Source organism: Trifolium pratense, linkage group LG2, assembly GCF_020283565.1.
Source record: "Trifolium pratense cultivar HEN17-A07 linkage group LG2, ARS_RC_1.1, whole genome shotgun sequence".
Taxonomy (NCBI): domain Eukaryota; kingdom Viridiplantae; phylum Streptophyta; class Magnoliopsida; order Fabales; family Fabaceae; genus Trifolium; species Trifolium pratense.
In genome coordinates this window covers 28,379,795-28,405,018 of record NC_060060.1, presented here as the reverse complement: position 1 = coordinate 28,405,018, position 25,224 = coordinate 28,379,795, and the positions used below count along the sequence as shown (strand labels likewise).

General features: G+C 31.8%; 2 protein-coding genes across 4 annotated transcripts; one reads left to right on the top strand and one right to left on the bottom strand.

The window, feature by feature from the left end:
* The first annotated feature begins 9,205 nt into the window (after positions 1-9,205).
* Positions 9,206-11,694, top strand: LOC123905517 (squamosa promoter-binding protein 1-like). The gene is made up of 2 exons (XM_045955151.1): positions 9,206-9,661; positions 11,255-11,694. Exons 1-2 carry the CDS (start codon positions 9,360-9,362, stop codon positions 11,367-11,369), a joined length of 417 nt encoding a protein of 138 aa, XP_045811107.1. The 5' UTR covers positions 9,206-9,359; the 3' UTR covers positions 11,370-11,694.
* A 4,721-nt stretch (positions 11,695-16,415) lies between these two features.
* Positions 16,416-23,480, bottom strand: LOC123905516 (glyoxysomal processing protease, glyoxysomal). Of its 3 annotated transcripts, XM_045955148.1 has the most exons (13): positions 23,304-23,479; positions 23,181-23,227; positions 22,894-23,068; positions 21,846-21,956; positions 21,297-21,440; positions 19,722-19,814; positions 19,471-19,574; positions 19,175-19,260; positions 18,997-19,091; positions 17,950-18,697; positions 17,470-17,674; positions 17,086-17,177; positions 16,416-16,894 (listed from the first exon to the last, which is right to left on the bottom strand). In XM_045955148.1, the coding sequence occupies exons 1-13, from the start codon at positions 23,367-23,369 to the stop codon at positions 16,632-16,634; spliced, it is 2,229 nt and encodes a 742-aa protein (XP_045811104.1). In that variant the 5' UTR covers positions 23,370-23,479; the 3' UTR covers positions 16,416-16,631. The 3 variants fall into 3 exon arrangements, with proteins under 3 accessions (XP_045811104.1, XP_045811106.1, XP_045811105.1); XM_045955150.1 differs by lacking the exon at positions 17,086-17,177 and having other exon boundaries at positions 23,304-23,480; XM_045955149.1 differs by lacking the exons at positions 22,894-23,068; positions 23,181-23,227; positions 23,304-23,479 and adding an exon at positions 22,041-22,123.
* Between the last annotated feature and the right edge of the window lie 1,744 nt (positions 23,481-25,224).

Below are 25,224 nucleotides of genomic sequence, written 5' to 3'. Positions count from 1 at the left end.
ATACACAAAAGTCTTTAGTGTTGTTTATAATAATAATAACAATAATTAATCTCTATTAAAAAATTTATCAAACTTTTAATAAATTTATACGTAGGAGCGGTATAAAAATCAAACTCTGACCATATATTTAAAGAGTGCATTTGACATTAGTTTTATGTTCTTATTTTCCACATTCAAAGTGCATATATTTGTAGATAAACTCGTATTACATACCGAAGCATTATATACTATAATTGTTGATTTGATGGTTGAGACTCTCACACCATTTCAATAAGAAGATTATCTAAGTCGGGGATGTTAGTATTTTGTGACGGTCTAGACCGCCGCAGACAACAGTTAAAAAAAATTGAACATTTTCATCTCCATCTTTTGCACCTTATTGATATTAAAAGATAATTGTCATATTTCAACATATTATTTTTATGTAATTATTTTATGTTGTTATTTTGTTGAATAAAAAAAAAGTTTATTATTTTGTAAATCTCACACAACTTCACCTAATGTTTCTAATTTTTTATTTTGACAAACTGTGATAGCATATATCTATTCAGTGACATAATAATTAATTAGTACACCATAGCAAAGGATAATTTTTGGGATTGGCTTCTCAATCACCCACCAACTTTGGAATTTAATATCCAAGAAATTTGACAATTGTTCCATCATGATAATGATAGTGAACATGTTTTTTTTTCCTATTCTAATGTAGAAACCTAATTGTCCGCCCCTATTGAAATCCCACTTGATAGTTAGCAGGTAGCCTCCCACAACTTGAAAAATGAGCCAAACAGCAAAGTGACACTTAAGCTTCTATATAACAAAAAAAATAAGTAAGATGACCGCTATTCGTTTCCTTACTCACACCGAAAAATTTTTATTATAAGAAGACATTTTTTAAGATTTGCACTTTTAAAAAATATTTTCCGATAAGTTTTACATTATTACTAAAAACATATCTTTCGATAAAATTTACGGTATAAAATACATAGTGAAAGCGAAGAACAAAAACCAATATAAGGAGAGCAAAGAATAGCCGTTCAATAAATAATGCTAAAGAGATTGGGAAGATCAGGAAGCAATTTCTCTGCTTGGATCTAGTGAGAAATGAGAGAATTAATGTTGGGACAATAATAATATATATATATATATATATATATATATATATATATATATATATATAAGAGCTACATTATTTAATTTATTTATTGGTTGATAATTAGTAATTATTGTCAACAAAAATAAAATACCCGGACATATTACCAAAATTTAAAATAATAATAAAATACATGACACATTAATCAAACCGTGGTATCCTACTTGTACTTGGAGCCTCCTACATAATATATTTTACAATATTATGGGCTTGCATGTGACCACTCCTTCATTAAACATGCCCTACCAGATAGAAAAAAAAATTAGACTCAAGAACAAAGAAAAGAAACTGTTTTTGGAACCCCGTGAATTATGGTAGTTAAAAACCATAGGCACGTGTGTATGGAATAACATTTGTTTGAAGATATTAACTTATTAAATAGATCTTAATTTTCTTAAAAAAAATTAATTTTTATTATTGCATGTGGAGGATATCTTTTTTTTTTTTAACCAAGTGGAGGATATCTTTTGTTTACAAAGAAAAAAAAAATCATAAAAGTACCTATGTTAGGACGTAACTTGTTTAGTTGGTTCGGTTCTAAGAAGAGAAAAAATGAATCAATAAAAATTAGTTAGTTTTGTTCAATTATCATTTATCACTATTTTCTTTTTTTGCAAAACTAACTATAGATTTAGTTAAACTGAACTATACCAAATCGATAAATAACATATTTATTTGGTTTTGTTTAACTGTGTTGACATCGGAAAAAAATTAAGAAATATATTTAAAAAATCTATTTATGTTTTCAAACACTACATATTTTATAGTACTAAAACAATTACATAAGCTAGAATGAAAGGAAAAAAAAAAACACATAAATGCAAGTATTGAAAGAATGATTTTTTTTGTTTTTGGTACATGAAAGGATCATTTTGAATTACGTGAAACTGATACTTGTCAAAAGAGGTTAATTTGGTTTTTATTTGACCCCCAACACGAGGAAAAATAGGTTTGGATTTCAAGTTCCCCGGATTATTGATTTGGTTCTTAGACTTTGAGTCCAACATTTAGCACACAAAGTGTTATCCCTTTGTGTCTTTCTTTTCGTGACCCCTGAATCTCACATGCGCTTCCGGCCTTTCAATCTTACTCTTTCGTAACATAGGATGCGGGTGTGTAAATAGTAAAAACAGGAGAAAAAAATAATTTGCATCTTAGAATACCCTCATCACTCTAAGTTCGCATTTAGAATACGAACCTTATAAAATCTAATATTTTTGTTTTTCGACCCCTTCATTCGCTCCATATTTTATAAGGTTCACATTATGTTCGCATTTTAAGATACGAACTATTTTTTTTCCGGGTTTTGACCCCCCGAGTTCGCTACTTAAGTAGTGATAGGGGTATTTTAAAATTTCTGGGAGCGAATGAGGACATCCAAGGGCACGAGAAGTAAATCTCTATCCCTTTTACCCGGGAGCTTCTTTCGGCGCTGCCTAATATATTTAAGAAAAAAACACCATCTTTAATATGATTTTTTTTAAGATTTTACAATTGTCCGCTAGTTGAAATTTTCTTTGAAATAAGTAAAACTAAATTTAAATTGAATAATGCATGTGGTCTTTTAAAGAAAGTTTGATGAAGAAATGTAACTGTTCATGGAAGTTCAATAAGTGAAGAAGGTGAAGCACAATTTTTCTTTAATAAAAAATAAGTGATTTTTGAAATCATGAAAATGTAATGATCAAATTGAAGATTTTCAGAAAAGCTAAGATTTTACTAGGAAGTTGCTAAAAGTACATAATGGATTTGCTGTGATGATTAGAATATAGTAGTCCCTCCGGTCCTTATTATAAGAAACACTTTGACAAAATCACACAGACCAAGGAAGGTAAATTTTCTCATTAATGATTCTATCATTTTATGTTATATTCCAAAACTAACCTTTGACTAGTATGGGAAATAGACTTCTCTAATTAATGCACTAGCATTATAATGAATTATTTTATTGTATTTAATAAGGGTACAAATGAAATTGTGTCAAAGTGTTTCTTATAAAAAGGACCAAATAAAAATTCCAAAATGTTTCTTATAAAAAGGACCGGAGGGAGTACTTCACAAGGAAATGATTAGAATATAGTACTTTCACAAGGAATTAAAGGGAGAGTTTTACTTCTCGCGCCCCCTAAAAATCCTTATTCGCCCCTAAAATTATCAAATTAACTCCCTCGTTTTTAAGATGCGAGCACTTTTCGCACTCTAAACAGCGAGTAACAATATTTTTAACTAAAACTCAATTTCTGAAGATATGCATAACATTATGATGATGATTTGTGCTTGATTTATTTTGTTTCCGTGTCTTGAGATATTTCTCTAATACATAGTATTACTGCCTTATAAAATGAAGGGGACAACAAAATTGATTTTTATATGGTGAACTAGTTTGCATCTTAGAATGTGAATTGTGGTTTTTGCATTTTTACACTCTCGCATCCTAAGTAGCGAGAGGGGTAAATTGGGAATATCATGGGGCGTGCATATCCCACGGGAGGTGCGAGAGAAAAATTCTTAAATGGATTGACTAACTAGTTAAGCCGGTTGTTATAAGATTTGGCCCAAGTGAAAATTACCACATGACTAAGCGACTTAAACTGATCCACAAGCCCAAATAGAAAAATAAGTCTAAAGAAGTATTTAAGAAAACATTTGAAAATTACCACATGGAGATGTTGTTGTTAGAGATGAAAGTATTGACGGTTGATTGTTTAGTTTAGATCTTTTTATGTGTATCTTTGTTTTTCTTTTGGTTGCAATAGTTGTTGTTGCTTTGTTGTTTTTTTCTTTTGAAAGAATGGAGGGGATAAGCCCCGAAAAAAATTACAGAGAAACTAGTCTGGACACAATAGTTCCAGCTGCATCTAATGCAAATAAATGTCGAATTAGTTGGAATATCTTGTTTTCAACCAAAAAGAAAAACATTTGAAATCTTAAAAAATCAGACTCGCCGAGTAAAACCAATTGTTATGAATATTTACCTCTCAAAACTTGCAAACAGACCAAAAAAAAAAAAATTTGAAGTGAAGGTTTTAAAGAGCGGGTATAAAATACCCAAGTCTTCTGCGTGAGAATGATATATATAACCTCCAGCGCAGAGTCAAAACCATTAATGGAAGGACGGATACGACGTTCTTACTATTTCGATGTCGGCCATTACATAAGGCTGAATTCCTTAACGGTTGGAGAGAGAGACGCGACCTTGAAGCTATATCGTAACGGGCCGAGTTCAACACATGGACGAACAAATTCCTCAAATATTATGCTTTAGGCCTAACCTAATCCAGAATAACCCTATATCCAACATTTCAGCTTTACTCACTAAAGAAGAAAATGAATGGCAGTGGAAACACATTCCACCAGCATGTGAATCCGTATTATTAGTATCTTTCGTAAGGAACACATTCCATCATGTCACTTACATGGATCATGCATCCCAGCAAAACAGACAAAACATTAATGTCATTTGTTAGAGAATTTGATTCACCAAAACATCGAACCATATCATCATTATCATGATGATGTATTTCAAGTGAGGTGTACAATTTTTTTATGTCATGGTACGTAATCCCCACTAATGACATTTCATCAATCAATAAACCATCCGAACCTAATATTATTTCATTCTATTATCAACATGTCAAAGCCGACCTTAGTTTTTAAGTCAAATAATTTTCTCTCTTAAGTTCTAACTTCTTTTTTTATTCATTCATTGATGAGGAGTGATTTTGAATTTTTTTTTATTTATATTTGAAATCTTAATCACCTATTTTTATCGTGACAAAAGCTAGTGACGAGAACTTTGGACAGATTAAAAGTTAGTTCAATCTACACTAGCTTTAGGGACTAGAGTGTTAGAAATGAAAATAGTTAACTACGTACACTCCACTGTATAAACTTTGAAAATTCAAACACATTGGCATTGAATAGTGAATACACAAAACAAACGTGATAGCAACACACTCTTTAACAAACACACTCTAACACACTTTCTTCTATTGGTTAAAATTTATATGGGTCCTATAAAAGTTATATGGGTCAATATTTTTTTATAGGACACATGTAAATTTCAACCAATAAAAAAGTGTTTATTAAAGAATGTGTTGCTAGCATTATTCACAAACAAAATTAACTGAGTAGTAGTAGTACTACTTTTGAAATAGTTTCCCTCGTACAACTCGGGACCAATATTAATAAAAAAACGACAATATTGAATAAAAGTGGTCCAATTAATAGAGTTTTGGATCTCTTTTTGTTTAGTGCTTATTTCATTCTATGGTATTGGTAGGAACTTTCAAACTTGAGTTTGCAAAGAATGGGTGAGGTTTGATCGCATTATTTTTTGTGTTTGATTTTTATTTAATTTGATGACAATTAATAGAGTTCACCATGTAACCGATGAAGAAATGTAGAAAAAGATAAATAAATAAATAAATAAAAGTTAGAGAATTATTGTCACTTAATAATATAGTTTTTTTTTTTTAAGCGCAAACAAAGAATAATATATATATATATATATATATATAAAGAAATTGAGGAATATAAATTTAGTACACATCTCCAGTGTACTGGAGACCCTCTCTTTGCTTATAGACTCAGCACAGAGAAAACAAACAAAAAAGAAGCAACTCCTTGAGTGCTAGGAGAGGGACCTCTAGATTGAGGATGAGGAGCGGGGTCATTTTTCAAGCACGAATAGAACAATCTAATCTAAAGGGGTGTGCAACCTAGAGAGATGGTCGTCTCTCTTTGATAAATGTGGTATCGAGGTTCGGTTCATTTAGAAAAGGGGTCAGTCTTAGGTTAGGGATACCATGCGAATGGTTGAATTTAATACACGTTTTCTCATAAGTACATTTAGTACTCGACCCAAGATTTTATACAAAAGAAGCAAAAAGCCAATCAAAGGTCTACCCAAAAAATTACTTTATACTATACAACTAAAGGGAGGATTATCTCTCTTGACTAATAACCATTTTCAAGAAGTGACTTTAATCCTATAGAAAACTTCACCTAACACCGGTTTCATATTAGAGGAAAAAAAATCCGTTCCTTATGCACCAAAGAACTCAAATCACTGCATGTCATACCAGAAGGAGACCTTCTTAATAATATAGCTATATACTATAAAAAATGCAAAGGTTCCAAACAAAATGAATGAAAGTTATAGAGGATTCTTATTCCTTAGGAATAGAGTTCACCGTGTGTAAACCGATGCAAAAATCCAAATGTTAGAGGATTATTATCTTTAATAATAGAGTTCACCATATAACCAAACAAAATGAAAGTGGTCCTGTCTAGAAAATAATGGATTTTGAAAGAATAAGGACGATAATGAATCAGCCAAAGTGAGAGAGATATATGGAGCTACCTAGCTGTCGTTTTTGTTGGACATAAGTTGGCTATACATCAAAAATTGCATATAATGAGATGAGAACAAATTAAGCAAGAGGGCCAAAATAACAACAACATGCAATAGTAGATATTCGATCGTACGTAGCCACATAAGCCAAAACTTGTTAAATCAATAATTTCAACGTATCTTTCTCTTTCGAGATTTTTTTTTATTATCTTATTAGTTTCTCGCGTGTCTTATAAATTTTTATTTTTATCTTTCCACTACATATATATTAAATGTTATAAAAATGAAAAAAAAAAATATTAAAGTGATACAAATTAATATGACAATTTTATTCTTCTTTTAATTTTTTTGATTTATGTGTGTGTTTAAATTTTACATTCAAATGTTTGTGCCCAAACAAATGAATCTCGAAGCAACACTAGCTTAGCTTTGGTTGAACATCAAGAATCGTCCCCCACACCCTCTTCCTCTTAACGAAAAGGACTATCATGCATCTAATGTTGCAGTTCATAAAATACAAAAATGGGGGTCCACTTTTTCTTGAAAAAATTCATCACATATTTATGTTGTTTTCTAATTATTGCCATTTATTTGTGGCTATGTGACAAAATAAATTTGTCCACAAATACGACAAGGTGTTTTAAACCATACCCATACCTTGATATATGTGTTGTTTTTATTCTTTACTATGTGTGATGAATTTTAATGTGTTTTTTTATTCTTTTTTGTAACAATGAATTTTAATGTGTTGAACGTGATTGGTTAATCCATATAATGTGGAGATACCTTCTACTTTGGTTATTTTTCCAAATCGAATATTTGTAGCAAGAGCAGCCATAAAGGGAAAGTTACAAAGTCTTAATTAAAAAACAACACTACATGGCTTCTTAATTAAAATAGTTAGCATTTTTCTTAAAATAAAATATGGTGAGGGTAAAAATAATAAGTAATCTTCATAGTAAGAGTAGAAATAAGCTAGCTATATCGATTAACAAAAATTTACTGTTCAGTCCACGCCGGACTCAGATTATGTCAATTTTGACTTTTATGTACTCAATAATATTTAGGGTTTTTAAATGTTTGTTTGACTAAAAACAAAATCATATTTCAAACCCTAATCATAATATTCAACCTAACAATTTTTGTATTTTTTTAGTTGAACTAAAATTTATAAATCTGGTCAGATCAAATTTTATTATCAATAGGATGATTTTGGGTGCACCAATTATAAAATATGTTATCACTTAATTAAGAAACTCTTTGTTTTGTTTTACTTTTCTTTTTGAATTTTTGGTATCTTGCATTGTGTTGGTAATAAATTGGAAGCCGACATCTAAAGGAAAATGAACAAATTAAAGCACACAATTCCCCCAATTCCTTTCAAATCAATGCTTGGCTCCGAGCCTTCGATTGTTAAGAGCCACTAAATATGGAAACATGTTTTTATCAAATTAAAAGGAATTAGGGTGATATATACTCTCTAAACTATTTATAATTTATACTTGTTAGAATGTGATATAATTCTCAACTGTTTTGATACTTAGTTAGTTTTTTTTGAAAAAGTTGATACTTAGTTAGTTGGAAGTTAGTTTTGAATAAGTTGGTTATAACTAACTAAGTGAGTTAGTTAGAAACCAAGTTAGTTAGTTAGAAAGTTTGTTACTTGCTTTCTAAGCAAGTGTGTTTTAGATTGTATAAATAGTGATCATTTGTACTCTTTGATACAACACCTTTGTAAATAGATTCAATGGCTTATTAGTGGAAGAATAAAAAAAAAAATTCTCTTCATTAGCAATCTTGAGTATTCTCTTCTTCCTCATTCGAAGTTCACTCAACTCTTTCGAAGCACAGTTGCTCGAAACAGAGTTCATACTCATAGGCTTGCCTTGAGCCTATGCAAATTATGCAGTGTGTGTTTGATGTTTCTTGCTGCGCCAACAATACTTATACTAATTCAATTTAAAAATATAATTCAATTAGGTCAATTTAAGTTATAATCCAATTGTTAGGATGATTTAGCTCAAATACAGGTGGATTGAATATTTTCAACTTGTACTTATTCTAATGTTATATTTTTATTAATTATTTTTGTTGTTCAAAAACAAATTCTGAACTTGAATTTCGATGTTGATGTGAGGACAGTAGATAGTGTATTGTAATTTAATTAGTAGTATGTTTGTCAACTCTCTTAGCGTCTTAAGACTTTTTTCTCTTCTCATACTCTTTCTCAGTTCTTTCTCTCTTCTCACTTTCTCTTTACAATCAAACACACCCTTAGGACCAACTATCGCCTAAATTTTTTGCCATAAAATAGAGAAATGTCCAGACATGAGAATCAAATATATAGTACAACATAGTAAAATAAAATTTTCACCCTTTTAATAGTTTTGCTCTCTTCTTGGATATGAGGAAACACATAATCTCGTTGTATTAATTAACCCTCTGTTTTTCGGAGAAGAGAACTTAAAAAGTCTAGAATTCAGCAAAGAGTCTGATTAAGAATTTTATTTCTACTCTTCGAAACGATTCATCTTAGTGCGATATATATAATCGAAGGGTTTTGTGGTAGTCTTTGCTAGGTCTTTGTCTTCAATTCTTGTCCTATTCATAAACATTGTCGCTATATAGCTATAGTGCTCTATAGTTTGCAACCTATCACTATTAGCATCACAAGTTGGCAACCAATAAATTAAATGAACACACTTTTGTGGTCCACATATTCATTCTATTTATTTACCCTTAAGTTTTTTTCTATTTATATACCAAAGGTTGTTGTAGTCTTCTCCTTGACTTCACCATAAACCTTCTTCTAAGTCATTAAATAATCTCTATCTTTCACACCTATCACTTATGGATGAAAGTTGGGGTGAGGGAAAGAGAAACTATGAAAATGATTATGAAGAAGAAGAAGAAGAGCAAGATTTGAGTTATGGAGATGGAAAGAAGAAAAGAGTTGTGAATGATGGTTACAACAAGAAAGGATCTAAAGCTGGTGGATCAGTGCCACCTTGTTGTCAAGTTGATAATTGTAATGTTGATCTAAGTGGTGCTAAGCAATACCATAAACGTCATAAGGTTTGTGAAAACCATTCTAAGGCTCATTCCGTACTCATTTCAGAGCTTCAACAAAGGTTTTGCCAGCAATGTAGCAGGTACATAAACCCTAATCTCTTTCTAATCAATATTTTATTTTCTTTATAATATTTTCATATTTTCTTATTTTGAAGATCAATCTTTGATGTGAAATGGATGAGGGAAGATTAAGAGTTTTTATTTTTTATTTTTTATATACTTTGCTCTTTTCAATAATTAAGGCCTTGAGTCAAAATAATTACTATAATTAAGCCCTAGCAAGAGACAACTCTTAGCTAGGATGATCTTGATTGAAGTGTATTTTTTTTTTCCTTCTAATTTGCACTTCAAGAATAGTTTTAAAAGGGGGTCTTTACCATTTTTTTTATAAAGATACTTTTACCATTAAATAATAAATTCTGTAAAAAATAAAAGTAGATATGATATTTTACTAAAAATAGTAAGGTCTACTTTTTTTTTAAAAAAAAGTTCTTACTCCATTTTAGATGAAAATTAGATATGTATGTGTCTAAACTTGTATTTTGTATATTTGTAGTCTATGTTGCCTAGATGCGGTTACGGTACCAGTGCCCAATACGGGGTATCGGTACGGGGTACGATATTTTTATAAAAATTAATGTACGTCTATAGGCATAAATTAAGGTATGGATATGTATCCGATACTAGTACGAGTATGTACCTGATAATGGTACGGGTACGGGTACGTACTCAGTACTGGTACTCTCCCTCAAATGGAATACCCGTGCATTATAGTTTGTAGTTTATAATCCATTTTAGATGAAAATTAGATATGTATGTGTCTAAACTTGTATTTTGTATATTTGTAGTTTATGTTGCCTAGATGCGGTTACGGTACTGGTACCCGATACTGGGTATCGGTACAGGGTACGATATTTTTATAAAAACTAATGTACGTCTGTGGACATAAATTAAGGTACGGGTATGTATCCGATACTAGTACGAGTATGTACCTAGTATTGGTATTCTTCCTCAAATGGAATACTCGTGCATTATAGTTTGTTGTTTATAATTTTGTTGATTTTAACTCTTGGATTTTCACTCATTCGGAGGATATAGTTAAACTTTTTAGATTCATTAAATAATTAATACATCTAATATATAATATAGATTAAATACATCAATTATTCAATCAACCTAAAAAATTAATGGTTTCTTATGAAAGGACAGCATCTAGTATTTAGCTGGCTATAGTGCTAAACTTTACCAGTAATTAATAGTGAAAGATTTAGCAACTGCCCAATTGGAAATTAAAAAGTTGTTGGACCTCGGAACAGGATTCTTGACACTATCTCTCCTTATGGTGCTGCATTGTGCATTGGGGACTTTATTATAAAAATCATTAATTGATGTAATGTGCTCAAATTGAATCCCGTTTTTATTAATTACCCCTAATATGACCAACTATTTGTACTAATTAAGACAGGACATTGATCTGTGCAGTCAAGTAGCACACTATATCACTATGATTGGTGTTTATTGATAAGCCAAATATACATATTTAATTAGCATTTCCACTTTAGTCACTTGTATTTTCCCAAATCTTCTTCAAACGAGCAAAATTCAAGTGTGCAGAAATTTTCCCTGATTGACAACTAATTAACATAGCTTTTGGAATTTCATTTTTTTTATAGGTTTCATGACCTATCAGAATTTGATGACTTAAAAAGAAGTTGTAGAAGGCGTTTGGCTGGACATAATGAGAGGCGTCGCAAAAGTGCATCGGATTATCAGGGAGAAGTTCATTAATGAGTAGATGTTGAGCAGCATATATATATATATATATATATAGTTGAAATAAATCAAGAATCCTACGTATTTAAATCGGTGATATTTGTGGAAGCTCTCTCTCTTCTGTCATCAACCTCTATTTTGTTATGCTATGTTTACTTCTCGGAGTTATCTACCAGAATTGTTTTACCTGAAATTATAAATAAAAAAAAATCTTGCTTGAGTTCATGCCTTTGTAAGTGTATTTGTGTTTCTTTCTTGTTCTTATTGTTCCATTTTTTTTATCATGGATTTCTCTCCAACTTGTACTTTTTGTCCATTAATGATGTGCCATTCCAAGTTACTAACTCGGTCTCTTGTTATCACAAGAAATTTCAACAAAAATTATGGATAGTACTTTAAATTAAAAATAAAAAAATTCATAATGTGTGTTGAATTTTAAAAATTGTTTTATATTAAACAACAAATTAAAGCAAAGTTTTTAAAGAATCTTTAAGGAGGGAGTAACATTTTTACATCATCATCAAGTCAACCTTTTTTTTTTATCAAGAATCACTCTAACTACTAAAAATATTAAATCAACGACAAAGAATATAAAATTCTCCGTTAAATTTAGCAATGAAAAATTACTGATCAATTTCATTTTTTCTTCTAAATTCATTTTATTTCCTATAATTTATCTTTGATGATTCATGATGTAGCTTCGTTGATAGTAAAGCTAAGCTAAGCATGTTATTTCTTAATCAATCAAGAAATCAATAATAATGCATTCATAACTACAATTTCAATTTTGAACATATTGATCTCTTCTTTTTTTTTATTGACTTTCACTTTGTTTAAAAGGAAAATTGGATTAATATGTGGCCCATATTCACTTGGGCAATAATTCGCATATGAAACGTTGGTATCTTTCATATTCATGGCTGATGGCTGAAGTGCTGAATTATACTCTCAGCTTTAACAATAGGAAGAATTTTGTCAAAAAAAAAAATAAAGAAAATAGGAAGAATAAAATTATAAAACTAGTGGAGGAGTAATTATTATTTTTTAAAACAAGTGGATTCACATTCTCAATAATATCAAAAACAAAGATGTGATGAGTGTTTAAAACACTATAAACATGGGTATATATATATATATATATATATATATATATATATATATATATATATATATATATATATATATATATATATATAGAGAGAGAGAGAGAGAAGCTCTAGTCAAAGGTAAAACTAGGATGTAAATGCCAATGTGCCCCACATAAGGTGGAAAGTGAAAATGTAATGTCATTGTCAGTCTCATTAAGCCTTGGTATTTATGGCCAAAAGTTCAGGTAACTTTCTTTTTCCATTAGATGCAATTGCATGATACAGTAATAATAAGTGAATTTACAAAGGAGTTATTCAATTTTTTTAGTATTTAATTGAATCTCACGTGTATATATTACTTATTTATAATTTTTAATAATAATATTTAGGCAAATACTAACCTATGCCATAAGGACACATTTTAAGATGCAATTATTAAACTAGTATCTCATTTAATGTGTTTCAAAAAATAGTAATAATCAAGTTTATTAATTAAAAGATATGGTTCAAAGTATTTATTAATTATTTAAATCAATTACAAAGGCAAATTGTGATACTTGTCAACCATCATCATATGATTACATGCGCAGCTAAATTATTTTGGTACAAAAGCAACTTTTTTTTGTCAAATCTTTTTTTTAAGTTGAAAACAAAAAATTAATTTTTTTTTACTTAAAAGAGTTAAATTATAAGTATTATAAAATTCCAAAACATACTAGCAATTCAAAATCCAAAATAGCACTAACAATAGTTGTCATCACAACATAATACTATAATATTTAGTCTTATTCACCGAAACAAAAAAAAACTTAAATGATTAATTAAATCCAAAAAATACTTGAATGATTAATTTTTGGCCATATTATGCTTCTTTTTTTTTTGACAAAAGGATATCCAGATCGGTGATTGTTAACAAATCAGGCGCGTGTAATCATGGTTGGCAAGTATCACAATTTGCCTTTGTAATTGATTTAAATCATTAATAAATATTGTGGATGATATCTTTTAATTAATAAACTTGATTATTACTATATTTGAAACACATTAAGTGGGATACTAGTTCAATAATTACACCTTAAAATGTGTCATTAGGGCACATGTTAGTCGAACCCTAATATCTAATAAACACTCAATTCCTCCAACTCGACACCTATTAAAAAGTTTTAAATGGATCTCACTAATTTGTTTCCAAAAAAAAATGGATCTCACTAATAATACATCTTTCCAATAACTCTACATCATTATAAATAGATTCGACAAAAATTATATAGGTACAACTTATTATAAAACCAATACCAATAGGCACTCATTTGAGTTTTGCTTCAATGGTGGTATCTATTTAGGTACTAATACTTAAAAAATAAGGAAAATGTTAAACAGTGCCCCCAGGACACTGGTTAAGAAAACAAAAATAATAATTTGACATTGAAATATTTGCGATCAACTCCTCAAAAGTTTAAAAAAATATTATTTTCTATTTAAAACTTTTTTTTCTTTAACCAGTACTCCGAAGGCACCGGTTAGCATGAACCAGAAAGTAATTACCACCATCGGAGATGGTTCTGATAGACTCAGTCCTAACGTGGTTTATGAGTTAAGTCTATTTAAGCTTTTGTTAGTTTCATTTATTTTGATATATAGAGGGGGAAAAAAAATTATGAAGTTTACCTTATGGAAATTGCCAATAGTTTTGGCTTAAAAAAAATTAATTTTGAATTAATGGATTATAGCTAAAAATGAGTTAAAGATAAAATGATTTGTGTTTGAATATAATTATATAAAAGTGAATTTGAACGATAAATTTGAGTCTAAAAATTAATTTTAAAATAAAAAATCGTTTAAAAATATTTAAAAGATAGTCTACAGTTGATCGATATTTAAAAATTGTTTCAAACTTCGACAACGACCGATGTCATCATTTTTAAGTGAAAGTTTAGATTCCTACGTGTCTTTTCATTTGAAATGTAGACCTAATTGATGTTGACTCGACAATAAAAAACAAAATAAAATTGTTTTTCTTGTTTTTTTGACAAGTCAACACAAATTGAGTCACTTTATCTTTTATATTATAAGCTTGTATACATAAGCAAACTCTAAACCCTAATTTGTTTTCTCTGTTTTCCCTCCATTTTATCTTGCAATTTTTATTAAAAAATAATACAACTTTGTCTTAACTAAGATTCGAACCCACAACCCTTCAATACATGACAATATTTCCAACCACTATGGCAAGTATACCAATTGTGATTAAAATTATGTGCAATAATTGATAAGCACCATCAATTTTAAAAGTATATCATATCAAAATTATTGTTAACTATATTATTTATCACGAAATATTTTTATGTCTTTCCTGATCAATGATTTTTTTTCTACCGGATCATAAATTTAGAGAATAATTATCATGTGAGATTTGGAAAGTTATTATCACGTGTAATTTGGAAAGTTATTGTCAAACTCAATTCTGCTAAATCAATTTTCTTTTGCAATACAACCAAACATAACCATAGTCATGTCACTAATCACATTCATTATTTATTTATGGATGTCTACTTAAGTTTATGTTTTTGATTGTGTCTTTAATTTTTTAATTATCATCAATATTTTAACCTTTAGTTATCAGCAATTTTTTTTTAATAAGTAATCAAAACGATGTGGTTCCAAAATTATTTAAAAAAATATATAAAATATAAAATAACCACATAAACAAATATAAAATAATTAGTCCATGAAATTCCCTATACTACTCTTATTGAAAATGCTCTTAGAATTTTTGTATTTTATTTTTTATTGTTACATGTTACGACTAATTAGACCCATGCACCGCATGGGTCAAAGTTCTAGTGAAGAAAAGTAATACTATGCTATAAGCTTACTATTTACAATGAACATAAAGAAAATTTGGTAATAGAACAACATCAATAGAGTTTATGTGAGCTTAGCTCAGTTGGTAGGGACATTGCACATATATGTACAGAGCCTGGGTTCGAACCCAGAACACTCCACTTATTCACATTTAAGATGAATTTTCTAGCCACTAAACTACTTGACAAAAAAAAAACATCAATTGATGTTAGTTAGTTCCAAACCATTTTCAAGTTTTAGTCTATCATAAATCACGACACTTCTCAACCATAGATGCTGTCATATCTTATATATATACACAAATTAAATCATATCATATATACACAAATTAAAACTTAATTTTTGTGGATAAGGCTAGACTTTAGAAAAAGTTCATTCTGTGCTTGTGGGGATATAATCTTTCCCTATGAAAAGATTAACAACCCCACCTAAAAATTTAAAAAATTTGTCATATATTAAAAGCATCCTTCTCTTTATTCAGTTTTAATCAAAAATCAAAATAATGACATTGATGTAACCATACTTGAGTTTTGATGCTGTATTATCTACAACAAAAAAATTCAGCAGACTATGCATAAAAATTGGATGAGCACTGATCATAATAAAGTTCATAATACTACACTTGAAAGACATTAGACACAAACCTCAACCCATGCTTAATTCCTAAGATGAATTAACATATAAGCAGTATCTCTTTCAAAAAAACAAAACATAAATATAAGTAATATAGAATGCAAAAATTAATAACTCAATTTCGCACCGCCGTTACGTATTAAAGAGGTCGGTGAATGTGCGTTCAGCAAGATGGCACAATGTTTTCAAACAAGGTTAATGGTTGGTTTGTTTTCGCGGTGCATCATTGCCTAGCGCGTTTGACTGAAGATTATATTTGGAGCTTCTTAAAAATCACAGCAATTGGTTATTGGGACGTGATATTGGCGCTCCCACCGCCAAACCAAACAGCTACTATGTGTGTGTATGGTTTCATGGTAGGGAGGGCCAAAAGTGACTCCAAATACATAAAATTGATTCCAACAAAATCACTCATTTGCCAAACTACGAGTACGAAACTAAAAATGTGATTAAGTTAAACAAACAAAAAAATTGCTTGTGCAAAATCAGCTTTTAGGTTTAGGAAGGTACAAATATAATCATTTAGAGATTTATAAAAATGTATTTCATGGATTTTCTTTCCACTAATAATCTAGCACAGAATCTCCCAATGCAAAATGCATAGATTACAAGGAAATACACACGCCATTAATTTCTGGCAATAATGATTTTTCATCCAGAACAAGAAAACTTCAATGATTTTCATCAGGCATCATAACTTACTAGGAATAACATCCTTAGAAAGCACTCCACTCTTTCCAATAGGAGAAGGGCCATTGAAAATATCCTTTCTTTCAGCAATAAACTTAGCAAACCGAGAACCTTTCTCTTCTTTACTTTTATTGTCTAAAACAGATTGCGATTGATCTGGTGCTTGATTGAGCTCGGGAGATGATGGCCGCATTAACGCCCATACAGATGAAATGTATTCGTTAGGTTCGTCTAGAATCCTCAAAAGTGATAATTCATGCATGTCTGCAGTGAGAGATAAGGTATTACTGATAATAGTAAACTACCATATGGGAACAAAGTAAACTAAAAAATAAAATTGTATTTTTGTCTATTGTGAGAACCGGTTTTCCGAAAATTTTCAGTTCAAATATGTTACTAATAGTTCTCATTTATAGTGTTGAGTTCTTTTTTTATGCTAAAACTAGAAAGCGCACCTTTTGCGAACTTGAAGATTGGTGCCAAAGCTACAGATGGAACACTAAAATTAAGATGGGGTATTATCGATCCACCACCATGCCTTGCATTGCTGTGTCAAAAACATTATCTCATTAAATGTCTAAGCACAATCTACAAACATTCAGAAACAATCACTAAAGAAAATGAAAATCGCAGCTTATGTTGAGCAGAAACACAATAGGACCAACCAGAGCAGGCTGACCTGTGAGTGAGTAGGGGCGAAAAAAAAGAGAGACTCTTGCAGAAGAGACATTAAATAAAAGCCAAAGATAAAGAATTACATCCAAAAAGAAAAAAGGACATTAAATAAAAGCCAAAGATAAAGAATTACATCCAAAAAGAAAAAAGGTTAGTGCCATTACCTTGTAACCAGGCCGATCATTTGACCGTCCGAATTGATCACAGCCCCACCACTAGCACCAGGATGAACAGCGGCTGTTGTTTCAAGCATGGCTGGGAAACGGCCATGGGAATGCATGTGCTCAGATTGAATGGAGTGATAAGATTGAGGAGTCTTTGCTTCAACCACTTTCGCTACCACTCCGGAGCAGACTGATGGGGAGAATTCTAACGAAAATAGATGACTGCCAAGGTTAAACTACGGAAATAAAAAGAAAATGCAAAGTAATTAAATCATTTCGAAATAAAACTGGGTATAACCAATGACATTCCTAACCAATCACCGAGCAAAAAATTATCGCATATAACATATATATTAACAAATGGCATAGCCACAAAAAATTATCGAATCGAATATATCATTTTGAACAAATATCACTTGCAGTCATGACAGGACACCTAAGCAAGAAAAAAAAGGAATTAATTAGGTTGGCAAGACATACCGCACTTAGGGCCAAATAATCCATGGCCAATAACATATGCCTTTGATCCTGTGAATGGCCTGGAAAAATTTGTTACAATAGGCAACAGATTATCTGGAACTGGTTCAAGCTGCAGTAACGCAACGTCCCATGGTCCTTTACAGATGTAAACTACTTTAGCATCACACCAAACCCAAGGCTCGACATGATCAAGGCGTACACGTATATTTCTATGGATGTCATAAGTTGGATTCGATTTATATCTCCCCTTCTCATCATTAGCAAAAGGATAAAGATTTGTCATCTTTGAAGGTAACTTTTGACTAATTTGAATGTTTCCAACCGTATTGCCATGAGATGTAGTTCCTTCCAACACGGAAGAAAATTTCCCTGCATTGGTTCCATATCTTCTGTCGCTTATATGTGTTTTCCCAAATCTCCAAGGTTCTAACAGATGGGCGTTTGTGAGTATGAGACCTTGGCTGTTTAATAAAATGCCAGATGCCCAAACTCCATCACCAATAGTAACAAGACAAACAGAAGACATTGCTTTCTCAATTGGTAATGGGGAAGAACTACCAAAATTTAAATGCTTGTGTCTATTACTAGAGGGTACATGAGGTTCTGATTTTTCACAGTCGATAAAAGTTTCCTTTCCTAGAGCATTAGAGTTTCCCTCCTGATAACATAACCCTTCTACTGTGTTCTGAGGCCACATCTGCAGCAATCCGCTAGCAGCATTCACAATAGCTTCCCACGGAATCACCAGCTGTTACCAAAGACTACAGTCTTGCATGATGAGTTAAATTTGAGAAGGTTTATATAATATAGGCACTATTTGGATCAACAGCTTAATTAAGTGCTTATAGGATAAGTTGCTATTTCTTTTACAAAAGATAAAATAGCAACAATTGATTTCATAAGCTATCCTGGAGAGCTTATGACATGTCATAAGTTGTTTCGATAAGCCCTCTCAATCAAATAGTTCCACAGATGCTAATGTCAGTAGAAAAGCTTAAATAAGTGAATCCAAACAGGCCCAAGAGGAGAACACATTCAAGGGACTACCTGAATTTCCGCTCCACTTGTCTTTTGCCTCAATGGTCTGGTCAGGACACCAGTAAGACATGCGTGCTCATTGAAAACTGGACTGCCTTCCATTCCTGGCAGATAAAAGTGTCAAAATCGAGCAACAACCAATTGCATAAATGACGAATTATTTATGCAACAGAGAAACAGCTCACACCAGGAAGACTGCGTATGTCCGCCATCAGCAATGATCCGTCAGATGAATTAGGAGGATAACAATTTGCGATACAACCAACAGATAAACTGATTCAAGCAAGCAAGCAAGCAACCAAATCAAATGACTGAGTGATCCCAACAGCTTGCCAAAACTTTTTGACATATAATAACAACAAACGTGTTACATCAAGGTGACTAAGAAAATTTACCATTAGAAGATACCATTTGGTAAGTAACTACCAGATCAGGTTAATCTATATTATTTTATTTTCTTTTAGCTAGACAAGAAAATAATACCTGTTAAAGAAATGTGTTGGTGAGAGGACTCCAAATGGAGAGCCAACTGCCAGAAGAAAGTCACCCCTTTTATTTATGGAAGATTTTTTATAGTTCAGCATATCCTATGTTACAAGCATCAACTTGTTATTCTCATGAGTCTAGATAGACTAAAAAAGAAAGAACACCAGTAGAAAAATAATTCCACGTGCAATCATTATGTTATTATTGTTTGCATGAGAAAAATAAGATTAATAAATGCAGAAAAATACCTTGAAAGATAAAGAAACGCTAAGAATGGCCATTCTAGTTAGTGATTTGCACATAATACTTGCACTTCCAGATCCACCGACTGCCAACCTCCCCTGACATTTCGAAGATGATTTATCATTCTCCATAGTCCATCCGAAATAATGAGTTTGCTTTTATGCATCAGATTATGGGGACGATATTTCCAAATATCAAAAGGTAGAATAATAACGAAACTTTAATATAAGCAAAGGACCGGAAGTGTTAAGAACACAAATTTTTAGATGAAGTGTGAATCCATTTACAAATTAACAAAAATTTTAGATGAAGTGTGAATCAATTTAACTTGTGTTTTTAATCAAACTTTTAATTGGAAGATAGGGCAGGAATGATTAAACTCTAGACTGCTAGATGATAGAGGCTATGATACTATGTTGACCTTCACACTCCAAGAATTAACCCTCATACCTAAGGATCTTTGATAGATCACACATGAGCACAACGCAAAGAGAACACAGAAAATTGGGTGGTTGAAGGTACAACATCTCTTGCCTACATTCACAGAAACGCCTCAATAAAATGTATTCAACTATTTATATCTCAAATAAGACTACATCACCGTAACTCACTCAACATATGTATCACCCTACAAACCCAAGTACCACATTCGAGTTACAAGAAATGATAAATACAATTGTCTCACTGCAATTGATCACCCACTCATTTGGAGATGCTTCAACTCTTCACAAGTCCTCCTCTTTATATTAAATTACATGTCTTTCATTCATGAATATAGCATACTGGTCATTCATTATTCCAATCTCTCTAAGAATCAAGATAAATTTATCCAAAAAAAAGGATACCTTCATCCACCTTTTAGAACCTAGACATTAACATTTCAATACAAGTTTCTTTTCTAACAATGGTAAATCCTGGATTTGGATCTGATACAGAAACTACATGATCGGTTTAACTTAATATTCAGCAAAAAAAACATTATGTCTGTTAAACATAATTATCATGGCATAACTTCCTAACCCTTTCGTTCATAATAATCCATATGGAAAGTAATATTAAATTCATTAAGCACTTCATATGAAGGAGAAAAATAAAGAGAAACAAATGCAGATAGGCAAGAACTACAACAAGCTAGGGCCCGAGCTGTAATTGAGTTCAAAAGTACACGCCTTACACCTGGGCTATTTTTTCTCATTTTCATCTGTTAACAAAACATTTTGCAAATTATTCCACTAAAGTTATGGAAGGATTAACATTCTTTGATATCATTATCATATCATAACCAACAAACAAAACTTTGCGGTTGTTTAAATTGAGTGTTTTCTTCCTAAAGCAAAATTGTATGCATGCTATAATCTAATTTCAGAAATTAACTAATTCACTTAGACTTGGCCAAATAAAATACAAAGTTGCACATAAGTCATACCATCAACTTTATAAGTGCACTTTTCTTACGGTACGAGGATCATGCTTCCAGTGTTTTTGTTGAATAGGGATATCACTCCACGTATAAATTCATAAAGTAAACTAATTAATGGCGAAAAAATAAAACACGCTTATGAATAACAAAGAGGGATAACCTGAGTTTGAAAATTATCTTTGGAGGATTGAGAATCGTTATTGTGAGATGCCAAAGACCAACCAACCTCCCATTCATGCTCTGACAAGCCTAGAGATGCTTCAACAAGTGACTGGACACAATGGGCTGAAGCAGGAATGTCAACCTGTGTGAAAATAAATGATTACAAATTGTGGATAACAAACAATCAAATTTAACCACAGATGTAATTATATGAGCTGTACACAACGACTATTCATGAAATACTTAATTCTTATGACCCGATGGAATGAAAATATATTGTTATCTTTCTAAGAAAATGAAATCCAAACACTCCAGAAATCATGAATAATATCCATATACAAATCCAGAAACTATTAAATGACAACAGACTAAGCTAGTCATTTACATTAACGAGTCTCACTAACTAAACACATGCAATTCAAATGGACGACCGCATTATAAAACTAAATCAGTCAATTAAAATTATAAACTATAAGGAGCACCACATTATCAATTTTTAAGAAAATCACATAGTAAGAAACTACATAAGGAAATTCAAAAAGCCTACTAATGACAAAAGCTTCCCCTCAAGCAAACAAGGGTTGCCTTGATCAGATCCTTCGTTGGTTTTCTCAGTCATAATATCAATCCGAACGCCAGAAATCAAGTCAGGCCTACCCTGAAAATCATAAAACACAAATTAATCAAAATAAATATAAGGATAATGCTAACAAGTTTCTTAAGGGCACAGTTAAGAAATTACATATAGTAATTTTGTCTTGGAACTTGTGTAGTCAATTCCTCAAAAGGCTCTGATACCATCTTAGAATTGGATCTAACTCGACCCTACAAAACCGATGTGGGACTCTTAACAGTTTAAAAAAGTGATTTTTTTTTCAACCTAAAACTTCTATTTTTGATTCCTTAACTAAAAAAGTGATTTTTTTTCAACCTAAAACTTCTATTTTTGATTCCTTAACTTGTGTGCTTAGGGCACTTGTTAGCAAGACTCTAAATATAAACTAGGGATGGCAACGGGCGCCCATGGGTGCGGGTTTGACACTTACCAAACCCACACCCGAAATCATCACCCAAACCCAAACTCAAACCCAAAGGCTGTTCGGGTGGCAAAACAACACCCACGCCCACACCCATTGGGTTCGGGTTTTTTCCACCCAAACCCGCAACACATTTGAAAATAATTTGAAAATTTAAGAAATTAAATTTCAACATAGACTTTGAATTAAATTACAACTAAAATTAAGGTCTTCCAAGAAAATTCAAACATAGACTTTCAAGAAATTAAATTACAACTAAAATTTAAGGTCTTCCAAGGAAATTGAGGGAGACTATGGGGGTAATTAGGTAATTATAAAATATTTCGGGTGGGTGTATGGGTTTCGGGTGTGGGTTTGACTGATACCAAACCCACACCCATATTATCGGGTGTCACCCGAACCCAAACCCAAACCCAGTCAAATCGGGTTTCGCCCGTTGACTTGGGTTTGGGTTCGGGTGGATCTCTCGGGTTTGGATTTTTTTGCCATCCCTAATATAAACATGAAATCAACTAAACTTAGCATATTTTATCTATAACTGAATCCATTAACACCAACCTGAGGAATACTCTCTCTGTGTTGAGGAGATAGAAAAGGCTCAACAACAGAAGCAACAGTCACAACCAATACCCTATCCTCAAAATTATCACCATATATACGCTTAGCTACTTGAGTATCAAAAAGGGTATCAGGAACAAGAAACCCAGAAGCTGAAAGAGTTGTTTCACCAGAACTACACATACCCAGAAAAAGAAAACAAAACTCACATAACCATAAATGCAAAAAAACGAAACTTTGATTGAAAAAAAATGAAATTTATTCGATAAATGAGTAAGTATATGAACCGGTAATGATGAAAAGCGTGTGTTCTCATCTTCATCCCTTTTGGGTCCTGAAAAAGGAAATTGAAAGGTGAGTGATCATGATTATGCATTAATGGGGTTGTAAAGAGAGGAAGAGAGACTTACAGGACCACGAACTCTGACCATAACTGCGAAATTCCGAGCAAAATTGAAGATTTCAGAGTGATCCATTCTGTGAAGAATGAATCAGGATTGAAGTTGATGTTGGAGGTGAGGTGAGGTGAGGTGCGTTTCAATCTGAAGCAGGAGCTATGCAACAGTGTATAGACTCAAATGGTTCAATATAAAATTATTTATTTACTATTTTTTTAATTTAAATATGTAACAATTTCTTTTATAATTTGTTGATAAATATGTTACTTTTTTTTGGTACACATATCCATTAATATTTTTATAAATATTGTATTTTTAAAATGTTACATTATTCCTGGGAGGTTTTTATGATGTTGCATCGATGCTGCCGAGCATTCTTCATGCCGAGATCATGGTGATCCTGCACGGCCTCGAATTATGCTGGAATGATGGATACACAAATTTTGTTTGTTTCTCCGACTCCTTACAAGCTATCAGTTTGATAAAGAATGGTGTCTCGCCGTATCATATTTTTGCAAATGAGATTCACAAAATTCAGCAACTCATAGGCAGGGATTGAAATATGTCAATTGATCACACTCTTCGGGAAGGAAATGCATGTGTTGATTTCTTGGCCAAGTTAAGAGCTTCGTCGAAATCTTCTCTTGTGATATTAAAAGCTCCACCTTCTGACATGTCTACATTACTCCTTGCTGATGTTGGGGCATGACTGTTGTTAAGGACTAGTCCCTTTGTTTGTTTTATTTTCTTTCTCTCTTGTAACCAAAAAAATGTTACATTATAATTTGAAAAGATGTATTTCTAAGTAAAAGATGTGTTTTCCACACGAAATTCTCGTACTTAAAGTCTATACACTCAGCTCCCTCCATTGGTTTTTTATGTCATTAACAACACTAACATCGAGTTCAATGATTCAATCGAAGACGCATTCATTTGGATCAATAACAAGAGTCACACTTACACTACTAAATATGGTTATAACTGACAACATTTCCTAACAGACCCGGTAATAAATCATAATCTTTTACACTTTTGATCTTGGATATGGAAACTTCAACTTCCTGAAAAGATCATATTCTTCTTTTAGCTGGCTTGTCACAATTTTGTGCCTACCTCCCCTTATTCAATCATCGGAAAATGAGTCCTTCTGCCACTTGCACTCGTTGTGGCTTCCAATATGAATCTTTTCGTCAATGCATTTGGGGTTGCGAGTTTTCTCGTAGCCTTTGGAACCACATTAATTTTCACAATCAGGATTTCTTCTCAAATTTGGATGTGTACGATTGGCTCATGTTGAGTGTCATAGGTTCACCGGCTCTCACTTTCTTGGTCGGTGTCTGGTGGTCTTGCAGACATTGCAACCTGATGTACATAAACAGTGAGACTTGGTCCTTCGGCCGGCTCTCCTTCAACATCTGAACTTTGGTTGAATCCTTCAGAAATTGTTTCTCCCCCACTTCAAGTGACGGGCTAGTTGATAGATATATCAAGTGGAACAATAATAACTATTCTTGTGTCATTTTTAATGTGGACGGAAGTTGCCTCGATTCTGCCGTTCGATCTGGATTTGGAGGCATTATTAGAAACACATTTGGTCACTATCTTGCAAACTTCTCAGGCTTCATTCAAGGTTCATCTGACATTCAAGGGCCTCTTGCTGGCCAAAGACATTGGGTACGAAGTTACCACCGTCATTAGCAATGATTAATCTCCATCGGGGAACCTGTGAGACACACAAGGTGAGTTCTCTCTTCCAACCGAATTTTTTTCATACGCATGAGCCAGAAATCGAACATATGATCACATATTTAAAAGAACCAAGACCCTTACCACTTTGATCAATTCATCGTTGATATTTTTAATAATATTTACTTAAAAATATCTTTAAATAATACTCTTAAATCTTAATACACTCCTTAGGAGGTTATTTTTT

Bases quoted from the DNA above. Each gene is read 5' to 3' on its own strand.
- LOC123905517 (XM_045955151.1), top strand. From the start codon at position 9,360: ATGGATGAAAGTTGGGGTGAGGGAAAGAGAAACTATGAAAATGATTAT. The intron at 9,662-11,254 runs GTACATAAACCC...TTTTTTTTATAG, and splicing joins TTTTGCCAGCAATGTAGCAG to GTTTCATGACCTATCAGAAT.
- LOC123905516 (XM_045955148.1), bottom strand. From the start codon at position 23,369: ATGGATCACTCTGAAATCTTCAATTTTGCTCGGAATTTCGCAGTTATG. The intron at 21,957-22,893 runs GTTGGTGTTAAT...TATGATTTTCAG, and splicing joins ACAGAGAGAGTATTCCTCAG to GGTAGGCCTGACTTGATTTC. The intron at 19,815-21,296 runs GTTATCCCTCTT...TCGAAATGTCAG, and splicing joins AAGATAATTTTCAAACTCAG to GGGAGGTTGGCAGTCGGTGG.